General features: G+C 53.2%; 1 protein-coding gene across 1 annotated transcript; it reads right to left on the bottom strand.

The window, feature by feature from the left end:
• Positions 1-871: 871 nt before the first annotated feature.
• Positions 872-7460, bottom strand: IHH (Indian hedgehog signaling molecule). Its single transcript, XM_036254788.1, has 3 exons — positions 6695-7460; positions 4027-4288; positions 872-2311 (listed from the first exon to the last, which is right to left on the bottom strand). The coding sequence occupies exons 1-3, from the start codon at positions 7004-7006 to the stop codon at positions 1653-1655; spliced, it is 1233 nt and encodes a 410-aa protein (XP_036110681.1). The 5' UTR covers positions 7007-7460; the 3' UTR covers positions 872-1652.
• Positions 7461-14314: the final 6854 nt, after the last annotated feature.

The following is a 14314-nucleotide window of genomic DNA, read 5'->3' on the forward strand; positions in this document are numbered from 1 at the left end:
TCATCCTGTTTGGGCAATAAACTGGGCCTTCTCTAGAGTGAGCAATGTTTCTTAAAGTGTGGTCCCTGGATCATTTGCCGTGTTTGGGGTGTTTTTAAAAAACTAAGTTCCTGGGCCTTCTTCTGGATCTATTATAGCAAAATCTTGAAAGTTGGGCCAAGAATAATTTTTAAACAAGCTGCCCAGGCCCTGGCCAGTTTGGCTCAACGGTTAGAGCCTCGGCCCGCGGACCAGAGAGTCCCGGGCTTGGTTCCCGCTAAGGGCTTGTACCTCAGTTGTGGTTTGTCCTCAGCCCCAGTTGGGATCGTGTGGTTGGCAGCCAGTTGATGTGTCTCTCTCGCATCGATGTTTCTCTCTCTCTCTCCTTCCCACTCTATCTGAAGATAAATGCAAAAATGTCCAAGGGTGAGGATAAAAAAACAAAACAAAACAAGCTGCCCAGGTGATTCTGAGGTTTCAAAACTGCTAACTTAGGGACCCCTGACTTATCCAAGAAGTCAGAAGGCAGATGTGACATCTCCAGAATTGTTTCATGCCACCGTCCGTTATCACAGTGAAGAGTTAGAAATCCAGGCCCCCAAAGCGCCTCGACTGAGCACAGGAGGTGGTTATAGATGAGCGAAGTGACCATGGACTAGTTACCTCACCTCTCTCTGGTCCAACCTTGGGGTCAGCCTGCGAAGGCCTGGCCTGGCATGAGCACAGCATTCTTTTGGGACTTTACTGCGTACTTATGAGAAAGGGTCTGCAGAGGGGGTAGAGCACTGGAGGTTTTGTCCTCAGGGGAAGGTGAGCACACCCCTGGACAGGCCCACCCCTGGCTCTAGACTATCCAGGTATTAAACCCATTCAGCATTCTGGACTCTATGGTTCTAACAACTTAAATAATTTTTATTACAAAAGGAAGAAAAGACCAAAACATCCCCAAAATTCTCCCATGGACTTCCCCCTTGGCGCCAATAAATAAGGTGGGGGAGACTGACCAGAGGAGGGCGTGGGGGTCATGGTTCAGCAGAAGGGGGAGCTTAGCCTGGGTAGGGGTGGGAAGGACATTCAGCCCACTCCCCTGGTCCCAGGCACTGTGATCACATTGGCTGGAACACAGAACTCTGCCTACTGACAGCAACAGTCTCTGGATGTGTCCCAAGGAGTGTGGCCAGGGAGGAAGGACATATCTCAGTGTGGCCAGGATGGCTGCCCCACCCTGCAGCCTTCTCAGTTCCAGGCAGCATTGAGTCCAGCCAGCTCCTTGGTGGCTCCCAGGGAATCTAGCAGCATCAACTGAGGTGCAAGCCCACCGCAAGGGGGCCTCAGACAGATGGAACGGGCTCTCCCCACTGAGGAAGGCAGGCATGAAAAACCATAGTGAGAGCTGGCTGGGTTGGGACCCACTGTGCCAGCCCGGAGGTCTACAGGTTAGAAGGACAGACCACCCCCCTTGCCAGCTCAGCTTGCAGTTCTGTCACTACACCAAGATGGTGGCAGAGGACGCTGGCGCTGCCCAGTCAAGTCTCAATGGTATATCTCTGTAGTGGAGGAAATGGTGGGACCCATTACCTCCTGCTCAGGTCCCTTCCAGGGCCATTGCCTTCCTGGCAGGGAGGCCTCTGGATGCAGTTGGGCAGTTCCAGGAAGACAGTGGAGGAATCATTTCAGCTCCCTGGCCCAGCCATGCCCAGTGAGTGAAAGCTGCTCTCTTCCAACAAGAGCCGTCCCAGGCGGTAGAGCAGCTGGGGGTACCAGTGCACACCCTCCCCCGGGGTCCAGCTGCCCCACATCAAGCTGTGAAACAGTCGAAAGGGCCAGAAGGCCAAGTGAGCCAGGCGGTGGTCAGCCACGGCGGCGAAGCAGGAGGCCACCACATCCTCTACCACCAGCGTCCCATGCCTCGTTAGTGGGGCATAGGCCCCAAGGGCGATATGTGTGGAGACAGCTGCCACCCGGGCAGGCTGCAGGCCTGGCACCCCAGCCACCAGCACATACTGGCCGGGCTGCACTTCACTGGCAAATGTGGCCCGGAAGTGGGCTGCTGGCTCTGTGTGATTGTTGGCGGTGAAGAGCAGATGGGCGGGTGTGAGTGCCAGGCGTCTTGGGGGGTCCTGGGTCTCAATGACCTGGAAGACCCTCAGCCTATCTGGCTCTCGATCCAGGAATATGAGCACATCACTGAAGGTGGGGTTCCCATCCTCCCCCATGGCCAGCACCCGGTCTCCTGGCCTCACGGCTGACAAAGCCACACGTGCCCCACTCTCCAGGCGCACTTGGGCTCCAGCAGGGAAGCAGCCGCCTGTCTTGGCTGCCGCTGAGTGCTCTGTGGGAAGAAGGGACAGGAAGGTGTTACTGCTGCAGAGCTCAGATCCCCAGTCACAGCACCCTTCCCAAGCCCAGCCAGAGTTCCTCTTGCCCCCAGAGAGCCCCCATCACCAGATCTTGGCCCCATCCCCACTTTCCATGCAGCCTTGAACCCACTGCAACCTACAGTGTGATCTCTACCCTGCTCCCCAGTCTAATCCTTTGCCAATGAGAGGAGCATATTGTGCTCCAGTGAGTGAGAAGAAAAGGCCATCTTGAAGCCCAGAGGATGCCCCATCTGTTTTCAATCCTGACAATGTTATGAAGCAGAGAGGTCAAAGGTCAGCTGAGCCAGGCAGTGGTCAGCTGTGACTTGACACCCAGAAAGCTGCAGCCTTGTGGAGAAGGTGAGTCGATTAGCTTCCCTGGGGTCTAAATGTGCCATTATTTCTCACCCTTTGATCAGACACTCCCCCAAAGTTGCCCTCTCAGACTGACACCCCAAGATCTGTGCCAGAGCTGGCCCTTGAAGTCTATATGGAAGTGAGAGGAGGATCAGCCGTGGGGTGAATACAGACTCCAGGGAAACCTGGCTCAGTGGCAAGGTTGAAAGCACTGTGGCAGTTCGTGTGCTGGGTCCTTGTGTAGGAACAGGATGCAGTGGCATCAGTGGATGGGATGCAGAACAGTGTTTCGGGGTCAGGAATAATGAATGGAAGTGGCCACTCTGGGAGCTGGCACCGGGCCAGCGTTTGCAGCTGAAGGACGGATGTGACTTGAAGTAGATACTGTTGGCTGGAAAGTGCTGGGGGGAACGGTGGGGGTGGGGGTAGGGTCACCACTATGGGCCCAGGGGGGATCAGGAATAGTAAAAGCGGGCCTGGTCTCTGTGTGCAGGACCTGCAAGTGTGACTACTGCCTGCTACCAGCATGCAGGGCTGAGCCTGCAGCCCCGTGCGGCCAGGCTGGCAGTCACAGGAACCACTGGAAGCATCCATAACTGGGTTCAGTGTGGTAACGGGGAGGGGGAGGCTCACAAGATTTGAGAGGGGGGCAAGGCCCCAGTGCCTGCCAATTCGGATCAACAAGGCGGCAAATCTGGGAAAATCCACTTTATTAAGTCCACTTTGTTTATTCTGGCCCTCATGGATGGCTTTGCTCCCAAATGCCCAGCTTCAGGACCCGGAGGGAGCCATTGGGGACGCCTGCGCCCCCTGGGAGGAGCACGCATAGTGCCCTAAAGGGAGGGCCTGACCTGCAGCCCGGTTGTAGGTTCTGAACCTCTGGGCTCCTGGCTCCTGGTCAGACGTGCTGGTGTCTGGGCACATCCTGGCCTCTGGCCCCTGGCCCCTGGCCCCTCCACCACCCGCCTCTTTTCTGCACCATGATGGGTGGGGAGGCTGTCTCTGTCACAGTCTGGCTTCCACGTCTGTTCAGCTTGCTCTGTCTTGAACCTCCTGCTGCAGGCTCTGGACTGTGGACCTCAAGGTCAGCACCCAGCAGCGCTGGGACAGGGCCCTGTCTCCCTAGGTTCCCGCCATTGACACTACCAGGCACGGGAGGAGCAGGCGGTCACAAGCAGAAGCGGGGAGCGCCTCCGACGTCCTCTTTCCCGGGGTTCCCGCCTCCATCCCAGGGCGGGTCTCTTCACCTTCTCGGCCCCAGCGGGCCCTGCGCCGCCTGCCCACGCCCTGCGGCCCCGGCCCCGGGCCCAGTCCCCCGGCAGCGGCTCACCAGACTTGACGGAGCAATGCACGTGGGCCTTCGACTCGTAATACACCCAGTCGAAGCCGGCCTCCACTGCCAAGCGCGCCAGCAGTCCGTACTTATTGCGGTCGCGGTCCGACGTGGTGATGTCCACTGCGCGGCCCTCATAGTGCAGCGACTCCTCCGAGTGGTGACCGTCCTCGTCCCAGCCCTCAGTCACCCGCAGCTTCACGCCAGGCCACTGGTTCATCACCGAGATGGCCAGGGAGTTCAGGCGGTCCTTGCAACGCTGCAGGAGGAAAGCAAGGAGTTAGGAGGAAGAGCAGGCAGGCCCGCGGGCAGGTGGAGACACAGCCTCGCTCTCCCAGCGCACCGCTGGAGTTGGGAAACCCGGGAGGTTGCTCTCTCCCTGTCACTTAAGAACACAGAGACCTAATTCGCTTCCTTCCGTTATAGCATCCGGCTGCTCCAGGGACCTGCCCGGACCGCACAGTGACGCCACAAATCCGGAGGGCCCTTCAAGCTCTACACCCTTAGCGCTCCTTTCTCTGATGAGTGGTCCCTTCCTTCTGTGCTCTTTCTTCCCCGCTCGGGTTACCGTCTCTTCCACAGACCGGGCTACACCTTTCCAGTGCTCAGTCCCTCAGTCTCACCGAGGCACCGGAGACAAGGACAGCCTGCTACCTGGAAGGGTGGGAGCGGAGCCGACTGCCTGCGGCTGGCCTGCTAGGCGTGCAAGGCCGGAGATGCCCAGTAGGTGTCACCGTAGCCTCAGGGCTGAGGCCGGGGGACACCAGCCCTAGAGGCCTGGCAGGTGCGGAGCCCCAGTAGCGGCCGCGGAGGGGTGGGGAGGTGTAGGAAAGGAATCGCTACCTGGATCCCTCCAGCGCCGTAAAGCATTCCTGCTGAAACCCTCTGTCTAAAACCTGCCAGAAACAGGGCAGCCCTGGAACCAGAAGTTGGTGGAAAGACTAGTGCCTGGCCTGGCTCGATTAAGGGCCACACCGAGCACTTCCAGCTACAAGGGTCTCCCCAGGGTTGATAATCCCAGGCAACGTCTCCTGAGCCCAGGGTCCTCTGTACCTCTGCGCTGCCCACATCTGGGAAGGGACTGGAGAAACCAGACGAGCCTCTAATCTCAGGGACCCGGCTCCACGCTCCGCCTCACATGAGGTGGGGGTAGAAGTGCACCCGGTGGAAGGACGGGAGAGATCACCTGTCTGTGCTGACTCCCCACGTGCCCGCAGCCCAAGGGACCCTGCAGTTGACTGGTGGGAGGGGACGGCAAGAGAGGGGGCCTTTTCACAGTCCTTGACTCTGAAGTTCGAGGTGCCGCCAGGCGTGGGCAGCCCATGTCTCAACCTACCCCCACCCCCAGAGCCCGGCCCCACAGACCCTTGGACTCGGTCTCCCAGGAGCCAACAGCTGTTACAACCCAAGGCCCGGCCGTCCTCCCCAACGCGCAGACTAGCTGGGGCTCTCACTTCCCGGGAGGGAACTCCCTGTGCTCTTGCCTCCAGGCTTCTAGCTCCCCACCCAGTTCGCCGGTGGGCCCCTGCTCTCCGCACCTCTCTCCCCCGCCCCCCCCCCTCGGGTCCAGAGCCGGGGCGCGCGCTGTCAATGATTGCCCAGCCCGTGGCCCGGATCCTTATCTGCATTCCTCTGCGCCCAGCCCGGCCCGGCCACCAGCCAACCTTCGCCCCGACACTGGCCAGCCAACCCCTGCGCTAGGGCGCATGCTGAGGGCCGCGGTCTAGCTGCTTTTCCTAAAGCACTTAGAACGTGGGCTGCCTGTCTGAGGGGAAGCTCCAGGAGACTGCTGAGGAAGGGGACGTAGGTCTCTTCCACTGCGGACCCGGCTGCAGGGAAGAAAGCGTGCGCCTCTCCCCCATCTTGCCCCTCACCCCATCAGCCCCCAGTGCTTGTGCGGGTCCCAGCACGCAGAGACTAACTTTAGCTCTGCTCCCTGCCTTCGGAGCACTCGAGCACCTCCCTTCCAATCCAACCCGTCCCGATGGTCACAGCAAAGTACTCCCCCAAGTTCGGTATCGGCGCCCGAAGGCCCCTGTCCCCCACCCTTCAACCGCAGGGGCGCCTCTCAGGTCTCTGGATAGACACGTGGGCTCGCCCCGAAAGTTTTCTTTCCCACCTCCACCTCTCTCGCTGTTCCTTAACGCCAGACCCCACCGGGACACTACTCCAGGAGGGAGCAGCGCATCAAACCAAGAGCGCGCGTGCAGGAAAGGCCGTGCGGCCGTGTGCACCCGGAGCTTCTTCGCCTCGGTGTGCTGAATGGCTTCTAAATGAAGAAGGCGCAGCCGTGAGGCGGGTTAGGCCGGGAAGGACCGCCGGGGTCCCGGCGGCGCAGGAGGCAGCCGGGCGGAGGTGCCTCCGGGTGCCGTGTATGACCGAGCTGCCAGCGTTCGGGGGCAGAGGCGCGGCGGCCAACCGGCTGGGCTGGGGGGCTCGGGAGCAGGGAGCTCTTCTCAGAGCCGTTGGCGGGCTCGGGGATGCCGACACTCCCGCCGGGACCCCTGGCTATCCCATCTTGGGCATGAGGCAGCTGAGCTTGGCGAGAGGGGCAGGTGCCAGGGGGCGTGCCAGCCAGTCGAGAAAAGGTGCCAGGGGGGCGGGTAGGGCCGGGCAGGTGGCGGTGCTTCCGCGGCGGCGCCCTGGGAGGGCGGGTCGCGCTCACCTGGGTCATGAGGCGGTCGGCTCCCGTGTTCTCCTCGTCCTTGAAGATGATGTCGGGATTGTAATTGGGGGTGAGCTCCTTGAAGCGCTCTGAGCTGCGCGCGATCTTGCCTTCATAGCGTCCGCTGGCGCCCAGGGTCTTCTCGGGCACATTGGGGCTGAACTGCTTATAGGCGAGCGGCACAAGCTTGCGTGGCGGTCGCCTACGGCTGCCCACCACCCGGCCCGGCCCGCAGCCCCGCGCCGCCGGCACCAGCAGCAGCAGCAGGAGCAGGCAGAACCGCAGTCGGGGCCGGAGCCGGGCGGGAGACATGGCCGAGAGCCCGGGAGAGCAGCGGGCGAGGGCGCTTGGTGGGCTGATGGGTGGGCGAGTCAACCCGGGCCCTGTGGGGGCTCAGGCGTCGGGGTGGCTCCGGGGGGCTCCAGGTGGGGGCGCCATGGGCTGCGCGGCGTGGCGCAGGGCCGGCGGGACTCAGGTGCGGGGCGGGGGCCCAGGGCCCTGGCTGGTGGCGGCGCGCTGTCCCCCTCGGCGCCTCGACTCTGAGCTGCCCGGCTCGCCCGCCGCCAATAAATAGGCCGGCCCGTTTGTTTTGGCAACGCGGCGGCGGCGGGGGGCGGCGGACGGCGGGGCTGCGGGCCGCCGGGCTGGGCTGGGCTAGCCGGGCCGGCGGGTTGGCGGGCCCCGCGGTTAGCACCCCGGCCCGGCGGTCAGGCGGCTCGGGCGGAGCGGGAGCTGCTGCCGTCTGCGGCGCAGCCCGGGGCCGAGTGAGAGGGGAAATGGAAGAGATCCGGGCTCGGGCCCCGCGCAGACCGCACCCTACCCATGTCCCTGCCTCCTGTGCGCTCGACAGCGAACCTGCAGCAAGGGCAGCACAGCCTCCTCCCCCTCGGGCGGGCGGCCCCCGGCACTAGCCAGCCCTCATCCCGCTCGCTCCTCCGCTGCGAGTCCGCCCGCCCGCTGCCCTCGGCGCCCCCTGCACTGCCCGAGTTCGCCCTCCCCGCCAGGACGCGCCCCACCCCGCCTTGGCCTCGCCTCTGGGCTCCCCGCGGCTCCGGGGTGCCCAGCCAGGCGCAAACCTCCCGGACAGGAGCTGCCACCCCCACAACGACCGCAACCCACGGCGCGGCCGGACGCGAGGGGCGGGGGGCAGTGGCCGGACCGCACAGCCGCCTACGGTGTCCCCTGCGGGGAAGTAAACCCAAAAGGCAGGAGGCCGCTAGTAACCTGGTGCCCCACCCTCGCCCAGGAGACGCGCCCTCTCAGCTTGGTGGAACTGAGTTCTGTATCAACCCGGTGCACATCCCACGGCCGCCGGGTGTGAAGCTAAGGAGCACTATTAAAAGGAGCAAGATGAAACTGTAAAAGGATAGGCCAAGGTGTAGAGAAGAGCAGCCAAAATGGTGACATCCACAGAATAAGAGAGAAACCCAGACTGGCTACCTTAAAGAGGGGCGACATAGGGGGCTTGCTAAGACTGGGAAAAAAAAAAAAAAAGATTCAAAGACAGCACAGGAGCTGCTAAATAATTACTCTCTTAGTTCTACTTTACAAATTAACAAGGACAGAGAACACATAGAGGCAGCTGGAGAAGTAAACATGGGCTGTGTGTGTATTTTAAATATGCCATTCAGGAAAGCTGAATGAATTAGGTTTCATTCTGCTAAAACAAGAAAAGGCAATTGTGTTAAAAGAAAGAAAAAGCCACAACAAACCACGTATATGATTTGGTTGCAATATATTCTATAAAGTCAATAGCAATAGAAATGAAAGGGTAAGAAATTAACAGGTTTAAAATTTTTCATTCCAAGAACATTCATACAATAGGTACCAGATTTATTGGTACTTATGCCCAATACATGGAAACTGTTAGATATTATTAAAACAAATATTCTACTTGCATTATTTAATTTAAACTCACAACCCCAAATGACCTATTATTATCCCCATGTTACAAGTGATGATTTTGCATTTCAGAGGATAAGCAACTTGCCCCTGGGTGAGGAGCAGGCAGGGATTCAACTTGGGGGGGGGGGGCACTGTCCTACCCACAGAAGATATACTGGCCCTCTCTCTGTGCAGCACCCACTCACCCAGTAATGTCTGGGTTTGGGGCTGAGGTATACTTTTCACAGATGTACTCACACTTTCTCTAGATCAATTTTGTGAACACAAATTCAGAACTGGAAGGGACTCACTTAAGAGAGGGCTTAACCCAAGCACTTTATATCACAGAAAAGGAGACTGAGGCCCACAGCAGGGAATTTAGCATGGAGTGGTGTGTGTCACTTTGAAACAAAATAGATTGTGTCTCTTCCTCCCCCTTCGCCCATACTTCCTCCCCACACCCCATTCATTCTCACATTAGCATTTGGATTTTAGGTCTCCAAGTCACAGATCACTCTAAGGTTCTTTTTTTTCTTTGAAATCTTTCACGGTGCTTTAACTTATGTTTTCCAGGGTTCAAGAATTATCCTTGCAATGCCCCCCACCCTCCTGCTCAGATTTCTGGGGCACACCATGCAACAGGTCAGGACCTCTTCCAGTCCAGACAGGCACAGAGTTCCAAGAGAGAAGATCCCACAGGGTTCCATGGTCACCTATCCCAGTCTTCTACAATTGTTTTCTATGCAAGTTTTGCCTCAAGTTCAATCTTTCCTTCTTCCTACTTCTCTAATGCAAATTCTTCCCCTTTCCTCCTCCTCTGGCCTTAGCTACTAGGGCCAGTATCCTGCTTAGTATCTCCTACACAAGGTCTTGAAGGGTTGTTAGATTCACTTTCAATCTTTTTTTTTTTTCCCTAGTGAAAGATTATTTCTTTAAGATCCTCTCAGAGGTGCTCAGTTACAATGATTTATTAACTTTGCCTTTCTTCCTCTTTATTTCTTCTTAAACTGTGGTCCTGTTGAGTACAAATCTCTGGTAAAGATCGGTTCAGTGTCAGATAAGAATTACTTATGCAGTGCTGATGCAGTTCGGATGGGGGTGCTTCTACAGCTGCACGACCTCCTTGCTTTAGATTGTACTGCACTAAACCTAACCCTCCTTGGCCTGACAGACTTTGGAGCAGTGATCAGTGTGTGTACTGGGAGAAGCACATGGGGCTAACATTAACATTGACCAAATCTTTTCTCTATGACAGGTGCATTCAACACTTATTAAATCTTACAATACGCCCTGGCTGGTTTGGCTCAGCGGTTAGAGCGTCAGCCTGCGGTCCAGAGAGATCTGGGTTCGGTTCCCGCTAAGGGCACGTACCTTGGTTGTGGTTTGTCCCCGGCCCTGGTTGGGTCGTGTGGGTGGCAGCCACTCAATGTGTCCCTTTCACATCGATGTTTCTCTCTCTCTCTCTCTCCCTCCCGCTCTATCTGAACAAAGGATGGAAAAATGTCCTCGGGTGAGGATAAAAATAAATAAATAAATAAATAAATAAATAAATAAATAAATAAATAAATCTTCACAGTAACCCTCCATATGCAGTAATTATTATTCCCATTTTACAAATCTACAACTCTAGAGCTTTAGAAGTAAAGTAACTTGCCTATGATCCCACAGTTAAGATTTGAACCTGGAGATTTTTTACTCCAAAACTATAGTCTCTTCTCAGGACACAATAGTGGTTCAAGAGCTAAAGCTCAAATTTAGACCAGCATCAGTCCAATCTCCTTCAGCAGAAGGAGGGGGAGAGGAGGGGAGAAATTGCTGCAGCAGTGACCCTGGAGCACTTTTAATCCAAGTTCGGCCTAAGAACCCTAGTTATTTTTTGGCTGCTTATGCTCTTAGCTGTTCAGTAGATGTAGGGTAGCTTTTGAATTGGGCCAATCCATTAGATCTATCAAATAAAGTCTGGCTCTTTTTCTGGTCACTGCCAGGCTCTTGTCAGCAGGGAAACTGGGGAACCGAGGTGTCCACTCTGGAGGCACCACAGGCCTGGGTCTGAGCAGCAGTGACAGGGTACCTGACATCTGATTCCTGCGCCAGTTGGCAAAATTACTTTTCTTCGCTCACTTTTGGAGCTCTGTACCCCTTAATCATCTCTATTTTGAAGAGAACAAACTAAAATCTATTTCTTTGGATAATATGATTTTTTTGTTCAGCAGAGTGAAAGTTGGAAAAATTAGTTGGAAGGAAAAGGAGGGAGGAAAATATACCATAGAAACTGATCATTTAACATCTATTTAGTAGACTACCAGGTTAGTATTCAGTGAATCTTGAATGTAACATTCTAGTACAAATATAGTATACTTAGAGTGATATAGTCATATATACGTGTGTGTATATAAACACACACACACATACACACACAAAGTCCATACTGCTATATGCAAGTAGTCTTTTTTCTCCTAATCTTGTCACTTGACCAGACCAATCCTGCTCTCAATCCACGGGTGCTGAGCCACAACCAAACAAGTTTCAAGAATGCGGCTAGTCAAATATCCTCCAATGACTCTGTGCATGGCAGCTCGGTCAGTAGAAAGAGCACTAGGCCTGGAGTTGGCAGATCTATGCTTGAACACTGTCTTTGATGCCTTCAACCTGTGTGGCCTTGGGCAAGTCACTTGACTTCTCTTAATTTTAGTTTTCTCATCTATAAAGTGAAACTTAGTGTCACTTACCTCATAGGGTTGTTGAGAGGGTTGAAATACAAGCTGTAAAGTATAAATCTTGTGTATAATTCATTTTCATTCTTTGCTGGGTCCACTAGCCATAGCCTCAGTGTTCTGATTCCTGTTACCCATCTAGGGGAAATATGCCAGGATGCTCATATATGTGAGCCCCAAGACAGGAGTGGGCACAGAGGGCCCTACTTCTTTCTATTAGGGAGCATCTACCTTGTGCACACTAGTATAATAGGTATAAGGATAGAAAATGCAAACAGAAAATTAGAAGACAGTTGTCCTCCAGGGATTTACTATTTAAACCTAAAGATAAATCACAAGAATAAAAGGCAGTTACAAAACCATGAATGCCACTCATTAGTGAGTACAGAATAATGTATTATTATACAGACATGTTAATAGATAAGATGAACTTGGTCTACAAGAATACAGAACTAAGAAATGATTATGTATGCCTGAAACTAATATAATATGGAATTTCAACTGTAATGAAAATTTAATTAAAAACAAACACACCAAAAACAAACAAACAAACAAAAATGATGAGCCTGGGATGACATTTCTTCGGAAAAATCAGTTTTGAAGAAGGGATAGGAATGACTGACAAAAACGAAGAGGATCCCCAGAAAAGGACACCCGTCCAAGCAAAGATGATGGTACGTGTAATAATGAAGAGCCAAGCTGAATGATCTGGTAAAGGGGAGAAACCCCATATCATCTGATGTAACCTTAACAAAAAACTTATGAAGCTGGCACCATTATTTTCATTTTACAAATGAGAACTGAGGTTCAGAGCTTGTAAGTGAGGAAGCTGGAGTTGGAATCCAGGCTTGTTTGGCTCCATAATCATCAGTTTCCTGGTGAGTGATTCCTAGGACAAGCATGCTGGGTTGTTGACCTTTGTTCAAGTCACTCATTTTCTCTCTAAATCTAGGGGACTCTTCTGTTATCTTCATCTTGGCTTTTAAGACTCCAAACTTTATTTGACTGACCACTTCCCCAGCTGGTAGGGAGCACTCTAACTTCTGTAGATTTTTTAAAGAGGTTAGCAACTCCACCAAATCTGGCCCAGATGCAGAAATGGGAGCATGCCTGTCTTGCAAGCCTCAGATCAGTCCAGAATGCATTCGGAGATCCAATTAGAGCCACTCAAAACTAACAATGCTTTGAAAGCTAGCTATTGATTAGAAATGGGAATGTCGAGTTACCTTTGCCCAAACAATAAGCTCATTACAAGGCACTTCAGAGAGATCCAAGCATTAAAGACTTTGCTTTGATGACTTTGAAAGGGGAGGAAAAGGCTGCAGAATAGTTACAAAGAGAAGGTGTTTTCCCCTCACGTCAGAGACCAAAGATTGTGGGAAACTCTTATAGATAGGAAGACATACATATAAATATATTTCTATATATGGATAATAACATGTTTACTAAATAATGGACTTTATTTCCACCCCAGTGTCTCTATTTAGGTAAAAATTGTTGCTTAGAGAGAATCTTGGAAAATACCAGTTCAGTGACTGTTCAGTAAAGGGGGACAGGAGTACTACTCTTTTAATACTCAAGTGATGCTCCTGACATGCCTGTCAACATTCTGTAACTGGTTTGTACTGGTCACCAGCACTCTCTCACCAGCCTCTCTTGGTAGAGATAGCATTCTAAGAATGCTGGGGCTCTGTAGCTAAATAAAGAGGGTATACAGTCACTTGCTTTTTAATAACTTGCATTCTTTCTTTTTTAAATTTTTTTATTACTTTTTAGAGAGAGGGGGAGAGGGAGAGAGATAGAAACATCAATGAGAGAGAACATCCATTGGCCGCCTCCTGCATGCCCCCCACTGGGGATCAGGCCCACAAGCTGGGCTTGTGCAATGACTGGGAATCAAACTGGTGACCTCTCGGTGCAGGGGTCGATGCTCAACCACTGAGCCACACCGCTTAGTTTCTGCAAAATGATACATTCATTCCCTTATGGTTATAGCTAACAAAATGATATTTAAGCCCCACTCTCACCTTACAACTGGTTGCTGCAAACAACAAAGATTACATCCATTTATCTCCACAAATTTCTAAAACCACTTCAAGAGACTGTGGGTGTGAACAGACGTGTGTGTATTCATGCACATGTGTGTGAGAGACAATCTCTCTTCATTTATTCAATCAACAACTATTTTTGAGCCCCTACTAAGTGCCAGACATTGTTCAAGGTGCTTGGGATATGAGAGAACAACAAAAACAAAACCCAAAATTCCTGCTCTTATAGAGCTTTATTCAAGTGGGGAGGCACTTGGGGAGACAGGCAATTAAACGTAAATATAAAAATAAGTAAAATATATAATGTGTTAGAAGGGAATAAGGAAGGGCTGTGAGCACCAAACATAAAATGGGATAAAAGGATTGGGAATGCAGCCAGCTTGAGGGAAGGGGGTGCGGTCCGGAGGCAGGTGTTGGGGGGGGGGGCGGTGTCAGTGGAGGCCCAGTAATAAGGTGCAACTTAAGAAAAGACCTGAAAGAGGGGAGGGCTTCAACTAAATGGGTAACTAGGGGAAGAGCATTCTAGCAGAGAGAACTGCATAGAGCGAAGGCCCTAACGGGCTGTGTGTCAGAGAAACAGCAAGGAGAGCACTGGGTCGAAGGTGAAGCCATGGGGTGGGGGGGGATGGAGTGAGTAAGCTTGACTTTCTACTTTCTGATTATGAGGGTGTTTCCAAACTTTTTATAAAGCTCAGAGTGAAGATAATGTACCTTTAAAGAAATGTATGTATTGACCTATAAATATGGACACAGTATAGTTAAGCAAAAGTAATAGCAGGTAACAAATAGTATTTATACATACGATTCTTTTAAACTTTTTTTTTTTTTTTAATCCTCACCCGAGGATATTTTTCCATTTTTTGTACAGATAGAGTGGGAGGGAGAGAGAGGAAGGGAGAGAGAGTGAGAAACATCGACGTGAAGGGACACATCGAGTGGCTGCCACCCGCACGACCAACCAAGGCCAGGGACAA

The sequence above is a fragment of the Molossus molossus genome, unplaced genomic scaffold (genome assembly GCF_014108415.1).
Source record: "Molossus molossus isolate mMolMol1 unplaced genomic scaffold, mMolMol1.p scaffold_m16_p_11, whole genome shotgun sequence".
Lineage (NCBI taxonomy): Eukaryota > Metazoa > Chordata > Mammalia > Chiroptera > Molossidae > Molossus > Molossus molossus.

Bases quoted from the DNA above. Each gene is read 5' to 3' on its own strand.
- IHH (XM_036254788.1), bottom strand. From the start codon at position 7,006: ATGTCTCCCGCCCGGCTCCGGCCCCGACTGCGGTTCTGCCTGCTCCTG. The intron at 4,289-6,694 runs GTGAGCGCGACC...TTCCTCCTGCAG, and splicing joins CCGACCGCCTCATGACCCAG to CGTTGCAAGGACCGCCTGAA. The intron at 2,312-4,026 runs GTGAGCCGCTGC...TTCTTCCCACAG, and splicing joins GCATTGCTCCGTCAAGTCTG to AGCACTCAGCGGCAGCCAAG.